The sequence below is a fragment of the Herpailurus yagouaroundi genome, unplaced genomic scaffold (assembly GCF_014898765.1).
Source record: "Herpailurus yagouaroundi ecotype Mexico unplaced genomic scaffold, PumYag 250, whole genome shotgun sequence".
In the NCBI taxonomy this organism is placed as follows: domain Eukaryota; kingdom Metazoa; phylum Chordata; class Mammalia; order Carnivora; family Felidae; genus Herpailurus; species Herpailurus yagouaroundi.
This window is the reverse complement of record NW_024412467.1, coordinates 2,107,207-2,125,864: the sequence shown is the minus strand read 5'-3', so window position 1 is coordinate 2,125,864 and position 18,658 is coordinate 2,107,207. Positions and strand designations below refer to the sequence as shown.

General features: G+C 45.0%; 1 protein-coding gene across 6 annotated transcripts in view; it reads right to left on the bottom strand.

The window, feature by feature from the left end:
* Positions 1–3,587: 3,587 nt before the first annotated feature.
* The window catches only part of LOC121020562 (cytidine monophosphate-N-acetylneuraminic acid hydroxylase), a 127,118-nt gene continuing 112,047 nt past the window's right edge, over positions 3,588–18,658 (bottom strand). For 5 of the 6 annotated variants that reach the window (XM_040460641.1, XM_040460640.1, XM_040460639.1 and 2 more), the window contains 5 exons: positions 16,280–16,454; positions 14,129–14,245; positions 9,496–9,611; positions 6,952–7,047; positions 3,588–4,898 (listed from right to left, as the gene is read on the bottom strand). In XM_040460641.1, coding sequence (XP_040316575.1) covers positions 6,972–7,047; positions 9,496–9,611; positions 14,129–14,245; positions 16,280–16,454 — 484 coding nt within the window. In that variant the 3' untranslated portion in view covers positions 3,588–4,898; positions 6,952–6,971. Of the gene's footprint in view, positions 4,899–6,951; positions 7,048–9,495; positions 9,612–12,382; positions 12,513–14,128; positions 14,246–16,279; positions 16,455–18,658 lie in introns of those variants that run through there. The other variant, XR_005786191.1, reaches the window with a different exon arrangement.

The window sequence follows — 18,658 nt, the reverse complement described above, 5'->3', positions numbered from 1 at the left end:
AGAAATTCTAGCCACAGCAATCAGACAAGGGAAAGGAATAAAAGGTATCCAAACTGTTGAGGAAGAAATAAAACTTTCACTATTTGTAGATGACATGATACTGTATATAGAAAGCCCCCAAGACTCCACCAGGAAGCTACTAGAAGTGATAAATAAATTCAGTAAGGTTGCAGGATAAAAAGTCAATAGACAGAAATCCATTGCATTTCTACATACTGATAACAAAGTAGCAGAAAGAGGAATTAAGAAAACAGTCCCATTTACAATTGCACCAAAAATAATAAAATATCTAGGATTCTACTTAACCAAGGAGGTGAAAGCTACAAACCATTGATGAAAGAAATTGAAGACAACATAAACAGAAAGATATTCCATGCTCATGGACTGGAAAAACAAATATTGTTAAAATGTCTATACCACCCAAAGCAACCTACAGATTTAATGCAATCCTTATCAAAATACCAACAGCATTTTTCATAGAACTAGAACAATCTAAAATTTGTATAGAATCACAAAAGACCCCAAATAGCCAAAGCAATCTTGTAAAGAAAAACAAAGTGAGGAGTGTCACAATCCCAGATTTCAAGATATAGTACAAAGCTGTAGTAATCAAAACAGCATGGTACTGACACAAAAACAGACACACAGATCAGTGAAACAAGATAGAGAGCCCAAAATAAACCCATCATTATATGGCCCATTAATCTTTGACAAAGGAGGCAAGAATATACAATGGAAAAAAGACAGTCTCTTCAACAAATGGTGTTGGGAAAATTGGTCAGCTACATGCAAAACAATGCAATTGGACCACTTTCTTAACCCATACACAAAAATAAACTCAAAATGGATTAAAGACCTAAATGTGAGACCTGAAACCATAAAAATCCCAGGAGAGAGCACAGGCAGTAATTTCGTTCACATCAGCTATAGCAACTTTTTCATAGATAGGACTCCTGAGGCAAGGGGGTGGGGAATCAAAAATAAACTATTGGGACTTCATCAAAATAAAAATCTTCTGCACAGCAAAGGAAACAATCAACAAAATTAAAAAACAGCCTGCTGAATGGGAGAAGATATTTTTAAATGACATAGCTGATTAAGGGTTAGTATCCAAAACATATAGAGAATCTACACAACTCAACAGACACACAAAAAACCCAAACAATCCAATTAAAAAATGGGCAGAAGACGTCCAGATGGCCAACAGACACATGAAAAGATGCACAACATCACTCATCATCAGGGAAATGCAAATCAAAACCACAGTGAGATATCACCTCCCACCTGTCACAACGGCTCAAATCAAAAACACAAGAAACAAGTGTTGGTGAGGATGCAGAACCAAAGGAAACCTCATGCTCTGTTGGTGGGAATGCAAACTGTGCAGCCACTGTGGACAACAATATGGAAGTTCCTCAAGAAATTAAAAATAGAATTACCCTATGATCCAGTAATCCCACTATTGGGTATTTACTCAAAGAATATAAAAACACTAATCTGCAAAGATATATGCACCCCTATGTTTATAGCAGCATTATCTACAATAACCAAAGTATGGAGCCAGCCTAAGTGTCCACTGACTAATGAATGGATACACACACACACACACACACACACACACACACACACACACACACACGTAATATTATTCAGCTATAAAAAAAGGATGAAACCTTGCCTTTTGCACCAACATGGATGGATCTAGAGAGTATAATGCTAAGTGAAATAAGTCAGCCAGAACAAGATAAATATATGATTTCACTCATATGTGGAATATAAGAAACAAAACAAACAAACAAAGAAAACAGGAGACAAATCAACAAACAGGATCTTACCTACAGCAAACAAACAGATGGTTCCCAGAGGGGTGGGGGAGCAGGGGATGGGTGAAGTAGGTGATGGGGATTAAGAATATACTTCTTGTGATGAGCACCGAGTGATACATGGAATTATCGAATGACTATATTGTACACCTTAAACCAATATAACACTGTATTTAATTATACTGGAATTAAAAAAAAACCTTTTTATCATTACGGAGTGTTCCACTTTATCTGACATTAAGATAGCTGTACCATCTTTTATTAGTGTTTTTATAGTATATATTCCCCCATTTTTTTTCTTTCATGCTTTCAGTATGCTTATCTTTTAAAAATGTGTCTCATAAGCAGCCAAAGAGGTTTTTTTTTTTAACTGAAGAATAGCTGACACAAAATATTAGTCTCAGGTGTACAACTTAAGTGATTTGACAGATTTACACATTATGCTATGTTCACCCCAAGTATAGCTACCATCTGTCACCATACAATGCTGTTACAATACCACTGACTATATTCCCTATGCTATACCTTTCATCCCTGGGATTAGTCATTCCATAACTGAAAGCTTGTACTTCTCACCCCCCTTCATCCATTTGGCCCATCTCCCACCCCAAAAAGCATCTTTTGAAATCCAGTCTGTTCCTGTCTCTTTTAATGAGAGCATTTAGTCCATTTATATTTAATGCAAATATTGATATACTCTCCCATCTGGGTGTTTGCTTTCTATTCATCCTATCTGTTCTATTATTTTCTCTTTTGTGGGCTTCTTTCGCAGGTTAATATTTTTAAATCATTTCATCTTCCCTGTGTTACTTTTGTGGTTACACCTTCTTCTACTATTCCTTCACTGGTTACCCTGGCGATTACAATACAAATTTTTATCAAGTGTGTGTTTTAATTATCAACGTATTGCCTCTCAGCTCCAAATCTCCTCTTCGTTGCCTGCAGTGCGAGAATAAATCTTTCCCCCTGGCTGCCGAGTTCAGAGTTAAGCTTTGTTTGAGAAGGGCACTGGAGGGGGGGCACTCATGAAGGCAGTGGCTTCCGTTCCGGCTCTTACATCTCAGTTGCTCTACTGTGGAGCTCCCAAAGTGTGAGATGAATAGCAGCCTGGCAGCTTCCTGGACACTCTCTACCGTGGCTTTATGGTAGGTCTGTGCAGTCTGCAAGCCACCTCCCCGCGAACAGCTTTCCCGGCACCCCTTGAGTGTGAGTGATTTTCAAGGCATTCGGGTTTTTGGCTTTTGGAATGGGCAGATGCCTATCCATGGCAGGAGGCAAAATCAGCCCCCGATGCCAAGATGATTTCCGTGAGTTTCCTCTGTCTCTGGATTTTGATAGCAGTGCAGGGGGTACGAAGTGGATAGGCTCCGGGTATATTTTGAAGGCGGAGGTAACAGGATTTGCTGCTGCAGCGGATGTCAGAGCAAGGCACAAAGGATGATTTCACAGTTTTTGGTTTGAGTCATGGAAATGAGATACGAGAGGGAAAGAGGGCAGGTGATGTGGGGTAGAGAACAAGAAAGAAGAGGGTGATGCGGACACAGGTAGAAAAGAGCCATCTAAGAGGAGTAAGGAACAAAGTGAGGGCACGCAGGGTCGATGCCCTGGCGGTCCTGGTGATATGAAAGAATTGTTGGAGAGAGGGAATCAGAAGGATGTCACCGGAAAGTCAGCATGAAAGTAAAGATGGGCTTAATGGCGAGAAAATGAGTCCACATTTTTAAATGATCTTTTCTTTGCTCATCATATACATTTTAACATACATGTGATCGATATATATTACATTTATTTTTCAGCAATGATTGAATAGTTTACCACACAGTGTAAATCACAAAATACAATTCCTGAATTACATGCATAATGTGTGAGGTGAACCAGAAAAATGAAACATCATTGGTATTCATTGTCATGAGAAATAGATCAACCTTTCCATTACGAAGTGTGAATTCAGATATTTAAGGAGGTAAATTCACCACTGGATTCTTGTGTCTTCAGAATTAAACAGGTAGTATGTACAGTCAGAAAATCAACATTGAAGTTCAGTCGATGAGAGGTGTGTGTGTGCGTGTGTTGTACTAGCAACATCAACACGTAAAATAGCAACCTTGTGAACAATCACATTTCCTAGGGATACATGTGCATGGCTGTGCCTTAATCGTGCAAATATCACCCAAAATTACAGACAGTAGCAGAAACTAGATAAATTAGTTGCCTATCTCAACCACTGAAACGATGTTTTTGTACGGTCAGAAGAGGATTTCCCAACTTTTTCAAGGCATGGATGCTTGTTGTTGACTTTTCTATTGATTTTGAGAGATTTTTGTCTACAAAACTCATTACTAGCTAGTGTTCATTTTTTTTTTTTATTAGCCAAAGATCTTTCCATTTGTTAGAATTTATAAGCTGCAGGAAATGACTAATTTTGCCCCAGAATCAAGATAATTTCAGTCCCAATGAAAGTTTTCCTTTTAGGGCAGCCTCTGCAGCCTTGTTTTGGCAAATGCATGCATTTCGACAATCTTTTTCAAAATAGCCCACAAGTGCTCATACCTGACTCTCTTAACGGACCCTATTTGGGGAATCAACCTATTAAGGAACAAAATGTCTATTGTTAGATTCTTCTTTCATAATACTATTTTAAGTTTTTCTCCTTCCTGCTTTCTTCTTACAGTCACTCGTTTATCCGTTTCTCTTCCTTCTTCTCTTTTTCCAACCCACCTTTTGTTACCTCACCCCCTTCCAGTTTCCTCGTTGTCCTTGAGTGAATTCTGTCTCCTCCTGTTCTATTTCTTCAACCCTCAGATTCACATCTCTTCCTGTTATGATTGGTTTCCCATAGACATTCTGTTCCTGTAGGGTTCATCACCTCTTTTACAGAGAATTGTGCATGGAATAAGTGAAATCTAAATTATCTGGCTATGTAGTGATCCACAAACATATGTGAACGTCTCACAAATGCAACATGTAATTATCCACTGTTGATTTCAATAAGGCATAAGTCCCTTTGGTATAAGCGTCCTGTGTTCAAGACGTAGCATCAGTAAATTCTTGAATTTTCTATGTTGTTTGGCATCTCTGTGAATTAAAGACATTAAGGGTAAATGTCACTTTAATACTTTTTCATTTTTTGTTGCATTGGGACACATTTTTTGTCTTGTTCTTTAGTCCAAGTTACATAGTCTTTGATGCTTCAAAGGTCAGCAGGAGTCTGAAACTGGGTTGTGAACTGAACTATACGGTTCTTCTCCCGACTTTTTACAGATTCACCATGTGGCTGACTGTAGGTCACAGGACTCTCCTGTCTATTTCATCAGGCCGACAAAGTTAACATTTATTGTCCACTTATCACATGCTACTCACTCACTCAGCAGTGACTTACCCGTGACACAACCCTGAGAGTGGGTGCTATCATTATGTCTACTTTACAGATGAAAACCTGAGACATAGGGAGGTTCACTAATTTGCCCAAGGTCATCCAGTAGGTGACAAAGCCCAGATTTTAATTTGAGAAGTCAGATTCCAAGTCGGAGGTGCTGACCGCCATACTTTATTGCCTTCCTGACGCGGCAACTTGAAAATGCACACGCTGGCCTCCTGACTGTAGCCTTCATCACCGCTCCATTTCGTTCACCCACTTACACAGAAGCGTCCCTGTCCATCTTTCAGAACTGCTCTGGCTCCGAGACCGTGAACTCTGTGCTTTTTCTGTCCGTTACCTCCTCACCTTCCATGCCTCCTGGCCTCTCTAACTACTAAACGCACTCAGCACCTTCACGGAGGCCCCCTGACCCTGCTCCCTCAGGGCCACTCATGCCTCTTCTCCACTTCCCTTATTCTGTTGTCCCAGGAGGACTCTTCAAGGCTCCAGTCCACCTTGCATTTTTCTCCCTTTTCACTTCAGCCACTCTTTCTGTCTGGAATATTCTTTCCACCATCCCTCCCCTCTGTTTTAGCTTCATTAAGCACTTTACCCAAACTTCGAGCCACTCTCCGAACACCACCTCGCCTCTCCACGGTCCCCAAATACTACCTGCTCCATAATGTTCTTCCTGGTCATTTCAAAAAGTCAGATGTAATCTCTCCCTCCTCAGTACTCCCAACACTTAGTTTGTAACACAAACATAGTGCTTATTTAGTCCACCTTATAATCCAGTAATATGTGAATTCCCTTGGCCTCCCTTTTGGTTTATAATCCTAATTTAGAAGATCTAGCCCGATGCCTTGTGCGGGACTGGGGTATGGAGCAAAGGGCTAGAATAGGGAACAAAGAACTTAACAACTGAAAAAGAAATGTTTTATTTCGATCCTTAATTTTACTGGTAAGGACACTGAAGCCCAGTTTAAGAGGCAAGTCGTACTGAGAGTGGGAGACAGAAACGCACTGTTCCTTCCCTCCCTGAATGCATACCACGACTAACATCGTATGTGCACGGGGCACGGCGCTAAGCACTAGGGATACAAAAGCAAGAGAGTTTACTAGTCAGAAAATCAGAGTCTAATGAGCAGAAAACAGGTTATTGCCGTACAACGTGATGAGACAGTGTTGGTGGGATAAATATCTAAATAAATGCATGAGGCAAAGAATTTACTATCTTTGTAATAATATTATGTGGTCTTTCTAATAGTAAGTGTGAGGAAACATAACTTTTAATTCAGTTAATAAGATCCCATCCCAAGCGGTAGGAAGAAATGTCAAATCCGATTTGACAGACAAACTGATCTCTATCAGCTTGAAAAAGGGAGAGGACTATGGCAAATGGGGAGGTGATATTTTCCATCATACTCTGTTTTTCAGTTTTCCTCCCTTTGGTTTCTTCTGCTGCTCTGTGTTCAGGATTTAGCTCTGAACACTCACTGCCCTCCTGGGATAACTTCCGTCTTGTTTTTTAACTGGCCGTATGTTCACGTCAACCAGACCAAACGCTCTACGGACTTGGACTGGATGTACCCACCGCTCATTTTCTTTCTTTATCTCTAAACTTGAATGTTCTTCTTGTAATGTTAGCTCTTCTCACTCCCCTGAAAGTCAGGTTTTCTGACAGGTATGGCGCCTGCCTAATTTGGACGCCCAAGAGAGAGTGACAGGATTTACGACAAGGGTGTCTCCCAGACTTACGGCATGCCTCACCTGGAAAGCTCAGGTCTGCTCTACCCACAGTGCATCAGGAAGGACCTCCAGTTGGGTGGCGTGAGAGGGAGTTTTATTTGAAAATGGTTCCAAAACCTGTATAGGAGATAAAGCGCGGAAATACGTTTTGGAAATTTCCATGACGGCTGTTTGGCCAAGATCTGTTTGGTACCTGGTACTGAGCCCTCCCCTAAGAGATGGGGCTTCTGTACTGTTTCAGTGCCTGGCATTTTCAGTGTGTTGAATGCGGACCCTTAAACCAGGACAACTGTGTCTTATTTTTATCTTATCGTGGTGGGCCTTGCTTTAAGCAATTCTCGTATGTGAAAATATAGATTAGTATTCTGTACACAAAAGGATTAGGACCCGGTACTAGTGAGGGTCCAGGTAGCTGGGTCCTCTCCTACGTGTATCTGGGGAGATAAACTGGCTTCCTGAACAAGTGGGCAGACTGTGCCCAAAGCCTATGCGCTGTGTGCTCGCCGGATCCTGCAGCTCCGCTCGTGGGAATGTGTCCTGAGGAAACCGCCCTGACAAGAAACACCGACAGGTTAACCCGCCACATCATCCAACAGTGAAAAGTTAGAAACAACTTACAGGTAGATCAAAGATTGTTCAGTAAACACGTAGGTACAAAGGGACACATGATATTAGGGGCGCCTGGGGGGCTCAGTCGGTTAAGCGTCCGACTCTTGATTTCTGCTCAGGTCATGATCTTACAGTCCGTGAGTTCAAGTCCCATATCGGGCTCTGCGCTGACAGTGTGAGCCTACTTGGGATTCTCTCTCCCGCTCCCCCCCGCCCCTCCCCCTTTCTCTCATGTGCTCTCTCTCTAATATAAATAAACATTTTTAAAAGTACATACAATATTACTGGATGTTTACAGAAAGCGCATGTGTAGGTGCTTATAAATGAAAAGGAAAGATTAACCAGATATAAACGGCTCTCTCTGAGGGGTGGAGACATTGGTGGTTTTAACTCTTTTTTGAATTTTTAAATACCTTTCCTCAAACTTTCTACAGTGGAGATATATTATCTTTACAACCAGTAAAATGTTCAATAAACTCATAAATCCCATTTGAAGAGAGACAAAGATAAACTGGGCTGTGACTGTTTCCCATGATTCATTAGGCGATCCTCTTACATTTATGACCTTCATTACCAAACAACAGAACAAAATAGTCTTTAGCACCAATATCCTACAAGAGGAAACTATTTTCTTAAGAAAATAACCTCTTGAATCTCCCCAAAAGTGGCCTCATTCCTGTGTTTCCAGAACAAGAAGTCAGGCATATGTTCTGTTCAAAATGAACAAAAGTCAAACATGTTTTACAGCCATTAAAAAGTTTGAGGTTCGGGACTCCCGGCCGGCTCGGTCGGTGGAGCACGCGACTCTTGATCTCGGGGTCGTGAGTCTGAGCCCCACCTTGGGTGTAGAGATTACGTAAAACTAAAATCTTTAAATAAAAAACTGAGGCTGATCTGTGTGTGTCTCAACACGAGGGATGCCAAAGATAACACTGATGAGTAAAAAAAAAAAAAATGCAAGCCACTGATCTTTCGTACTCAGATTATATTTAAAAATTAGCGGCAACAACAAACTTTTCCCTCCAACTGTATGGGACATCGTACCAGAGAAATGTTGACAGAAACAGGCCTGGGATGACTGATACGCACTGAACTTGAAGAGAGTTACCGAGAGAGCTCTGGTGAGTGGGCGGGGGGAGAGGCAGGAAACAGGGTTTTGCGGGATGGGTGGGGTGGTGTTATTTACTTTTTACTTCGCATGCTTCACCATTCTTTACATTTTCTAAAAATAATTTTAAAACGTTCAAAAGGAAATCGGTAAAAGAGAGACACGCCTGTGCTGCGGGCTCAAGGCCGAGGCAGATGGTACATTTTGCTTACTTACAGTGAAATTCCTGCACTTTTCAGAGGGTCAGTGGTAGTGATAAGAAACGATTCTCCCTCTTGGTGATTCTTTGGCAAATGTAAACATGGCCAACGGGCCTTTCTGATGTCTCAGCTCAAATATTCCAAGTATAGTCTTAAAGATGTACAGTCGTGTAACAGGAGACTTACATGGTTTTTGAAGTGGAGGGCGGGCAGACACTCAGTGGGCCATCCCCCCTAACCAAACCGTCCTCCAAATGCACGCTGGAGTTGAGCACAGGCCAAAATGTGATGTGGGAAAGGTCTGTCTTCAATGACCATGACTTTGTCACGTAAACACTGCCCCTCATTCTTGTCTTGGCAAACCCCCTCCTTCCCTCTCATAATGTCCTTTCATTTCTTGTACCAAGGAAATGTGGTTCAGTTCCAGAAAGGAACTGAAACACATCCGTGTGAAGGTATAAATGACTCTTTAAAATATTACTTTTGTAATCAGATTTGCTTTTTACAGGTTAACAAAGGATTGAAGCTCTAATGGTGGAATTCGCACATCCACCAGAATATGGGGGCACAGTCAGTCCCTGACTCTGCTTATATATCCGCGGCGTCCTCCACAGTGGCCTCGCACGTGCCAGGCACTTTCCAACTTACAGGTGATGGTATATGTCAGGACTCCTTTGCAGCCGGGTTTGGAATCCTATATACAAGTCGTCCCAGAGAAGACCGTTCTTTACCACATGTCTGATGACGTCGACCCGGCTCCGAATCTGAAACAGACACGGAAGGAAGAGCAGGGGTGACCCAGCCAGCACCGAGTACCGACCCCTCATGTCCCTGGGAGAAGCAGCTGTCTGGGACGGCAGGGACCCGGGCAGTCACAGTAGATGTCACAGGCCGGGGTGGGAGTGGGGGGTTGGTTGGAGAGAAGGGACCTGAGCTCAGCAGGAAGTGAGGGAAGGAAAACGGGAAAGGGGTCTGGAGCTGGGGAAGCAAGCCTCGTGGCACAGTCACATCGCTGGCTCGAAATCCACGTTCCAGCGTGTGGAATTAGCAACCGCTCTGTGCCTCAGTCTCCTCATCTACAGAACGCAGATGACGGAACCTTCCTCCGAGGGTGGCTGTGAGATTAACTGAGTCGACGCACATCCAAGACTCCCGCTGCACGGTAAGCTTTCTGCACAAGTGGGCGCTACAGTTATTCTCAAAGTGGCGCGTTCCAGTCTCCCGCTGGAACATTCTGCGGCACAGCCGAGCATCCGGGTCTCCGGCCGTCTGCGGGTTTCGGGCCTGCCTCACAGCAAGACCGCCTCAGGTAGGGGGTCAGGCCCTTCCCTTTCGAGAATCTCAACTCCCGACACGGAAGCTCGGGGGAGGCGTCAGAGGAGTTCAGGATTAGCAGACAAGCAGAGATGGTTTGGAGCGTCAGCCGAGGGCTTACTACTCAGGTGACCTTAACCTGGCTCAGCCTCAGTTTCCTCTCTTACAGGACTGTTGGGAGAAAAAACTGATATCATTTATAAAAAGAAGTGTGCAAAGATCCGCGGTGGCTTCGACACGGCAGCCGCACCAGCGCTAAAGGTCACCAGGAGCTTTCTCGGTATCGGGCGTCGGATTTGTCCCTGGGAAACAGCACACGGAAGCCACTAGATGCCAACTTCCGGAAATGACACGCCATTACGTGACGTAGGGTGATGAGATGGACACCGTGGTTTACTTGTCTCGCCTGCACCTTCCCTCCAAAAAGATGACATCCGCTGTGAGCGCGGACACAGCTCAGCGGCTCTGTTCTTCCACCAGAAGATTTAGAAACGTGACTGCAGTTGGGCCGGGATGAGCCTGCCCCTCGTAAGCCTGAGGTCTCATTCCTCGCACCGGGCAAGGAGATGACCTTTCTAACCTTTCAATCTGGAGAAGAGCACACAGAAGACCGGGGGACACAACTGAGAAGGATTTGGGGTACAGATGGGAAGGTCCTGGTGACTGATGAGCTTTGGGGGTGAGGGAAAGGGTCACCGTGTCAAGCGCGGCTCATCGTCGGGGGTCAATGCTGCCAAAAATCCAGAAAAGAAGAAAAAAGCGGTTCTAGAGAAGGAAGAGGATGAGCTGGAATTTGAACAGGTTGAAAAGGAGGTGATGAGGATTTGGAGATGGGGTGGCGATATCGGGCGGGCTGCTGACTGGAAAGAATCTCAAGCCCGAGCGTGTTGTGGGGCAGGACATACAGATTTTGGACTCATTAGTGGAGATGCGGTACCAGCAGATGACATCGCCCAGGAAGAGGCGCGGGAGGAAGAGTGATGTGAACACAGAACCCTGGGGGGAAACAAGAACTTTAAGTGATGCCTGGAGAAAGAGAGACCCTGGAAGAATGCAGGAGAATAGTCGGGAAGCGAAAAAACCCCAGGGGTAGAGTCACAGGAATGGACAAAGGACTTCAGTTTGAAAAGATGGACCGGTCACACGCAATAAACCACCTGTGTTCTGTGCACTCTCAGGCCCAACCAACGTGTTCACAACGCACGTATACAGGTATCAGCTGTCACGGAACAGGAAACAAAGGGAGTCGTTGAGCAGCAAGAGATTTCAACTAACTTCAATCTGGAATGTAGGCTGAGGAGGGGCAACCAAAGACAGAGTCTGCAGCGTCCCAGAGCGCGTGGGGAGGGGCGTCCAGACGTGCAGGGGGCAGAGGTGGGTCCCAAGGGCGATGTGAGGACACACAGCCTGACGTACATGCAACCGCTGACCTGTTCCTATGGCCCTACGCGCTGTTCTCACTGAATACCTTCAGACAGTTCTCTGAGTAAATGGAATGGATTCTGGCGGGAGCCCAAGGGGGTGGTTTCCTCGTGATGTCCCAAAGCCAGGAGCTCCACACTTTGGAGCTTAGGGGACCCCCGACCTAACAGCTAGCTGCTCACCCCCATAACTTAAACTGGTGACCCCCTGACCAAACAGCCTAGCTCGCAGGTCATAGAGCCCGCGGTCCCTTTTTAAAAAACTGAGTTAGTTTTGTGCTCATTTGTAAATCTGGGTATTTCACATAAAAATCCAGGCTTTTGAGTTCTCTGGAATATTCCGATCAGCTGGGGCTCATCAGGCGCTGCCCCCTTCCACGTGATAGTCCCCACCCTGCTCTCCTGTTTCCAACCTGCCTTGAGCCAGCGGTGAGCACTGAAGCATGTGATCCCTGCCTTTAGGTAAAGCCCACCGATGACAAGTCCTAGACAGACACAGAGAGCCCTACACCAGCTGGGGAAAGGTCTTGTCACTGGTAAATACAGATGAATCCCTTACTTCTCCAAAGTCACTTACAAAGGAAGAAAGATCAGCCTGCGGTAAGCATCAGGGCACACGGGGAGAGGCCATAGGAGCAACGCCCTCCACGTCCATGCAAGGTGACCTGCTAGCCAGCGTCGTGCGCTTGGCTAAACTGCCTTGCGACGCGAGGCAGGAAACTATGTCAAGTTCAGCTCCCACGCATCCCTTCTGTGGCAGTGACTTAAGCAGAAAATGTAAAAGCAAAGAAGGTTGGGACCTGGCCGGGGTCTGGAGGCAGGTAAGGGACGTCGCAGGGTGACAGATCTGTAGAGACCCAGAGGAGCTCATCCAGATTGGAGCAGGAGGAAGTGGACTGCAGAGGCCATGCATCTAGGAGACACGGAGAGCTGGTGAGACAGAAGATATACTTATGAGCTTTGAAAGGCAATTAATGGTTTAAAAGAAAAAAAAAAAAAACAGAAACGGGCAGCATGAGAGGACTCTAGGAGCGCTTCCAAGGGTAGGCATAAGCAAACCTCAGCATCCTCAGCATGAGAAAATCTCCCTAAGGTCCTGGCAGATAAAAGCACCGAGAGCCACATCACAGAGCACCAGGCATGATGATGATGCACTTCCCGGTGCATTTAAATCCGCAGCAAGCGGTTGCTTGCTTGCTTTACCCAGCAGATGTGAAAAAGCGACCTTCCATTGAATATTTTACATGAACTTGTTAATCAGAAAAGTCTGAAGATATATCTCCTTGAAGGCGAACACATACCTCAATGTACAGATTTTGTAAATTCAGAATCTGAGGAGCAACATAGTGGCTAAAGTCTAGAGCCTAGAGTCTAGCTAGACTCTAGAGCCAGACAGCAGAGGTCAGCCCTGTGCCCCACTGCTTGCCAGCTGGACAGCCTGCGGGCAAGTTCCTGACCGCCGGTATGGCGTTACCCTCATCCAGAAGTGGGGGATATAGTGATCTCTGTCCATAGGTTGCTGCCGAATAAATGACTTAATGTTTATAAAGTGCTTAGAGCTATGCATTTGTTAAATAAAGCAATAAATGTAATAGATCCATTTTGCTTAAAATGGGTGCTTCAACACAGGGTTCTCCTCTATGTGAAAACCCAGTTTTTTTTAAAACCCAGAAAGCAGGCGATCAGTCATTGGTTGTACTGAAGTTTCGACCTAGGATTCTCTTCAATAGCAAGTACTTTACTAAATCTTAAAATACAAATCAAATTATTAAAAGGTCGTTTAAGAACACATCTGTTATCCAAAGGTACGTTTAAACCACTACAATTAAAGTAGTGTGCGTTTATATGGCACAAGTAACAAGTTCAAGGGCAGACCGTATATCCTCCTAATTTCCCGAATGGTCGTTATGTTTATATTCACATAGAATTTAAAATTACAGTGCATGCTCCTGTATATTATTAGTTATGTGACTACCACAAAGTGGTAGAGTGGGAATACGTCCCATGGAAAGAAAAAACCAAGGCTTGGACAGGTTAAATCACTTACTCAAAGCCTATAATCAGCAGGGAGGGGGCACCAGTCCTAAGCTTGGAGCGGTCTCCAAAGCAATAGCTCTCCCTTTCCATTATGGCGCCACAGGGCAAGGATTTGCTCAAAACTGGAGCTCAATCAAAGATGTGTTGATTTATGTTGACTGAATTCCTTTTATAGGGATGCCCACTAGGTCCACTGGGGGGAAGGAGGCAGAGATCTCGAGGCTTGCGGGTCTGATGATAGCTTAAGCGGGTCGGGTTTGGGCAGTAAGCATGTAGAGGAGCCAATCTTTGCAATGGACTCAAAAAGCAGCAAGTATGGACTTCAGTTAATAATTATGTTTCAACACTGCCTCATTAGTTGTGACAACTACCACAGTAAAGGAAGGTGTTAACGATCTTCTGTACCATCCTCGCAAGCTTTTCCGTAAATCTAAAATTACTCTAAAATAAAAAGTGGATTTAAAAAGGAAGGAAGAAAGGTAGACAGGAAGGAGCAATTTGCTGCTTACTTCCTCATACGGGTGTTCCCGGCTTGGTCTTTCTTTTGGAAAGGATAAGTCTAGAAAGTCAACCAAATAGTCATATCCTCCAGGAAAAGGGCTGAAGTCCTCATCTGTTTCAATCATCTGTGCAAATGACAACATGGTAAAGGCAAGAAGCATGTAAGTCTGGTGGTCAAAGTCTTCTAAAAATCCTGGACTGTGTAAGACCCAAACATCCTTAAATGATAGCAATGAATTGGAGTTCGTATATTCCCTCCCTCAATCTCTCTCTCTTGAACTGATAACATTCAAATCCTAACCTTCTACACAAGCAAGCTTCTTCACATCACTAACTTCAATCAAGTTTACAGAGAAGATTATCATCATCTTGAGTATTGTTAGTAATGAGACAGCAAACACCATGATAAGTTTGTAGGCAAAGGAAGAAATAAAATGTGCAATGTTTCTCATCATTAAATAGCAGCTAAACAGCCATGGCTTCATGGAAAATTCCAAATATTTTCTCTTTTTCATACTGATTGTCCAACTGAAAGTAATCATTTAGACCAATGCTCTCCAGGTCTCTGGACTTCAAAGACAATTTCCTAAAAAATATTCGGGAGCTAATATAAGCACTGATGTAGTGCCTTTGAATGACACAAAGGGTTGGGGGCACAGACCCCTTCCTGCTCCCACTCCTGTGCACCTGAAACGCCATGTATAACTTGACTCCCCCACAATATAATAGCATGTTGACTAGAAGCCTTACCGGTAACATAAAACATAAACACGTTTTTTATGTAATATGTATTGTATACTGCATTCTTACAATAAAGTAAGCTAGAGAAAAAGTGTTATTAAGAGAATCCTAAGAGGGGCACCTGGGTGGCTCAGTCATTTAAACGTCTGACTCTTGGTTCTGGCTCAGGTCATGATCTCATGGTTCGTGAGTTCGAGCCCTACATCAGGCTCTGTGCTAACAGCATGGAGCCTGCTTGGGATTCTCTCTCTCTCTCTCTCTCTCTCTCTCTCTCTCTCTCTCTCTGCCCCTCCCCTGCTGTCTCCAAATCAATACACACTACATTGAAAAAAAGAAATACATAGGAGAATTTACATATATACAGTATTATATTTACAGTCCTCAATTGTTAAAAAATCTGCTTATAAGTGTCACTCAAGAGTCAACCGCATTTTATTTCCCAGTGAGGACTCAAAACAAGTCTTACATCTACTTTTATTTCATTAGGGGAAGAATGCTTTGACACTTCAAAAACAGAGAGGACCTAATTGGAATAATGACAATTCATCCCAAGAAAAGAAAGCTGACAACTTTGTAACCATACTCGTAAGCATACTCAAACTTACTCACCACTGACTGGAGAAATCATTGTCATAGACTGGCACCGACCCCCAGGCCAGGTTTTAGGAATCATTGCCTTTAAGAACGGCAAGAATTGCCTGGTATTACCGTTCAGGGGTTGAAAGGTAAACCTGGGAATAGTCCTCACTCTGAGGGGCCCCAGTCCTTGTCTCTAAGAGCGAATGTTGTCTATTGCCTGATGCGCTGTCCCTAAACTTTGCGCACTAAATAGAAGCCGGATAAAATATACATGGGAGTGGCTGGTTACTCCAGCCCCTGCAGTACTCCTGGCCCACTGTGGCTCCCTCTTTCTCTTGCACCTCCTACCTGTTAGTATTTACTTTGCTTTTGGAGACACTTTTAGCTTCGGTGGCCAGGTTATAACCCGAACCGCTTGGCTTGTGAGCCCTGTTATGTACGTGCTGCAGCGAATATAAGTTTCAGACCTCCAGCCTAGATCTAGCACTTAACCTTGTGCTTAAACCTCATGGTTTGTGCAATCTGATTCTTACCACAGCTGCAGATAGGAGGCACCTGTTTCTATGTCACCCAGCTACAAGTCAGGTGGGTAGCACCTTCCAGCCCCACAGCGTAAAGAGCTGTTTCTGCCAATGCTAAACAAAACAGAACACCCACAAAACCCACAACAACAATCATGGGACAAGAATGCTCCCAAAGCCAAAGTGAGCTGGACCTGAGGGAACATGCCCTACATTTGGCGCTTAAGGCAGGCTTATTGAGAAATAAACTGGAATGCTCAGGGGGTTTCCTCTAGTTCCATAATACAAGAGCAAAGACAGACAACACTTATGGCGTACCCTGACCACCAGGTTGTAATCCTTAAATCCCGCCCAAGTGAAGTATTCTTTTATCCAGGATGAGTGAAGAAATATCTCATCTCCTACAGCAGCATTCAAGATGTTCAAATAGGGTTCAAAGTCCCAGGAATCCTTGTAGATCTTGGTCCCCTCTGGAGGCTCTATGATGCCCTTGCTTAAAGACACAAAGGTGACAGTTAGTCATATTGTGACAATGTGAATCCCCTGGCACTGATGACTATATTATGGTTATGCGGGACGTTAACGTTAGGGAAAGTCTAGGGACGGGACTATGGGAAAACTCCACATCTTTTGTAACTTTTCCCTAAATATTAAAAAAAATCATAAATTACATTAAAAATTAAAAAAAAAACCCATCATTGGATTCCCTCTTGAGTCCTTGTAGGAGAGCTCAGTCTATGGAAGCTGTGTGGCCACATACATGTCCCATAAAGAGATTGGTCCTGGAGGAGCTGGAAGGGTAGTGAAGGTTTACGGGAATGCCAAGAGCGCTGTTACTTCTTTTATTTATTTATTTTTTAATGTTTACTTTTGAGGGAGACAGAGACAGAGTATGAGCAGGGGAGGGGCAGAGAGAAAGGGAGACAGAATCCGGAACAGGCTCCAGGCTCCGAGCTGTCAGCACGGAGCCGGACGCGGGGCTCGAACTCACAAACCGTGAGATCATGACCTGAGCCGAAGTCCGATGCTTAACCGACTGAGCCACCCAGGTGCCCCAAGAGTGCATACTTCTGGGGAGGCTCCCTCCTGCACACACTTGAGCGACGGCCCCAGACATCTGTTGCGTGTCCAGAAGGCACATTACCCGAGGTGGCTGAGTACGTGTGACACTTTCGGATGCCTCTGCCTATCCAGGTGGAAAGTGGCCGCTTGAAGGAAATCGCTGATGGCCGCAGGGCCTGACCACCCTGCAAGGTGGCTGCGAGGAGGCACCTAGTCAGAGCGTGCGTGTACAAAGGGGGGGATTCCACAGGGAGAAAGAAGGGCACGAAGGTGAGAGAAGCCATAAACAAGGCAGGCAAAAGTGAGCCCTTCCAGATCAACAGTCAACCAGACAGTAGCCATCAGAATGCCTGGATGATTCGGAAACGTCCCACAGAAGTTCCTGAGGAGACATGTGAGGAGTGGGGCCTGAACCCCAACCTGCACCGAGCTGTGAATCGGCCAGTGTGGTGGGTTTCCAAGTCAGAATACATTTCAAGGTCAAAGTCCATGTCCGGGGGGGGGGGGGGGAATGTTGGAAAACCACTGATCTGGGCCCTTTTGATTCAAGTAGCTAAACGATGGGAGTGTTGAATATAATGTCATATTTATGTTGTGGATGTCCGCTCACGGTCCCGCCCCCAGCCTCCGCGGAATGGAAGTGTGGGGGAAGCAGCAGCATGACTGGCACTTAGAAGGGGCTCAACAAGTCTCTGTTGAGCGTCTCAGCGAGTTTAGCCTAGCTTCGAGAAACAGCCAGAATTTGGGGCCTCTGACACATGGTCCTCCTACTGTACTGATCAAGCCACAGCTGAGATGGACAGATGGGCAATGTTATTCGGAAACCCGGTCAGCGATCTGGATAACCGAGTTCTCTGACCTCCCCAGAGCTCTGTCCATCCGGTGCGGAGAGGGAATCACCGCATGAAACACGGAACCCTGAACCCTAGACATGGAACGGGATGTGAAGGGGGCAAGGGAAATCCAAGGAGAGAAACAGGCACCTGTCTACTAAATACCTGGCAAGTCACTGTAGGTCTGTGCGCACCACTTCTCAACACGATGCTTTTGGTCCATCGTTCTCCCAAAGCTACAGACGCGCTAGCTTCAGTGAGAAATTACTTAACAGAATCCCAAAGCTTCTACCTTGGAAGTCAATCTCAGAGCTACTTCTGCAACTCCTTGCCGGGTCTCGGCTTAAAGCCACACTCATTTCAGGCCCCCCCAGCTGCCTTCTCGACTGGAGCTATTCTCCCTGTAGCCTCTTGCCCAGTTCACGCTCCTCTGCAGGCTGAAACGGTTTCTCCAGAACATAACGCAGTGCTGCGCCTGCTTTGCTGAGTAACTTTCTCAAGCGCCAGTTACTCCCAGGCAAGCTCCCTGTGTGGTTGCAGGCGGCCTTTGTGACCCTGGCCCCCGCACGTGGCGTCTGGCATTCCTGCTTCATGAGGGAAGGACATTTTCACGGCTGTGTCCCTGTACCTAGTAGTACCTAGGCGGGTATACCAAAGGAGCTCAATAAATCGTTTCTGAATGAATGACATACACTTGCTCACCGGTTCAAAGTGTCTGCGCGCATCAAACTCGCAACACCATCGACCCCTCCCTTCGCCAGCACACGCCATTCCCTCTGGAATCTGGAATCTCTCCTTCCCT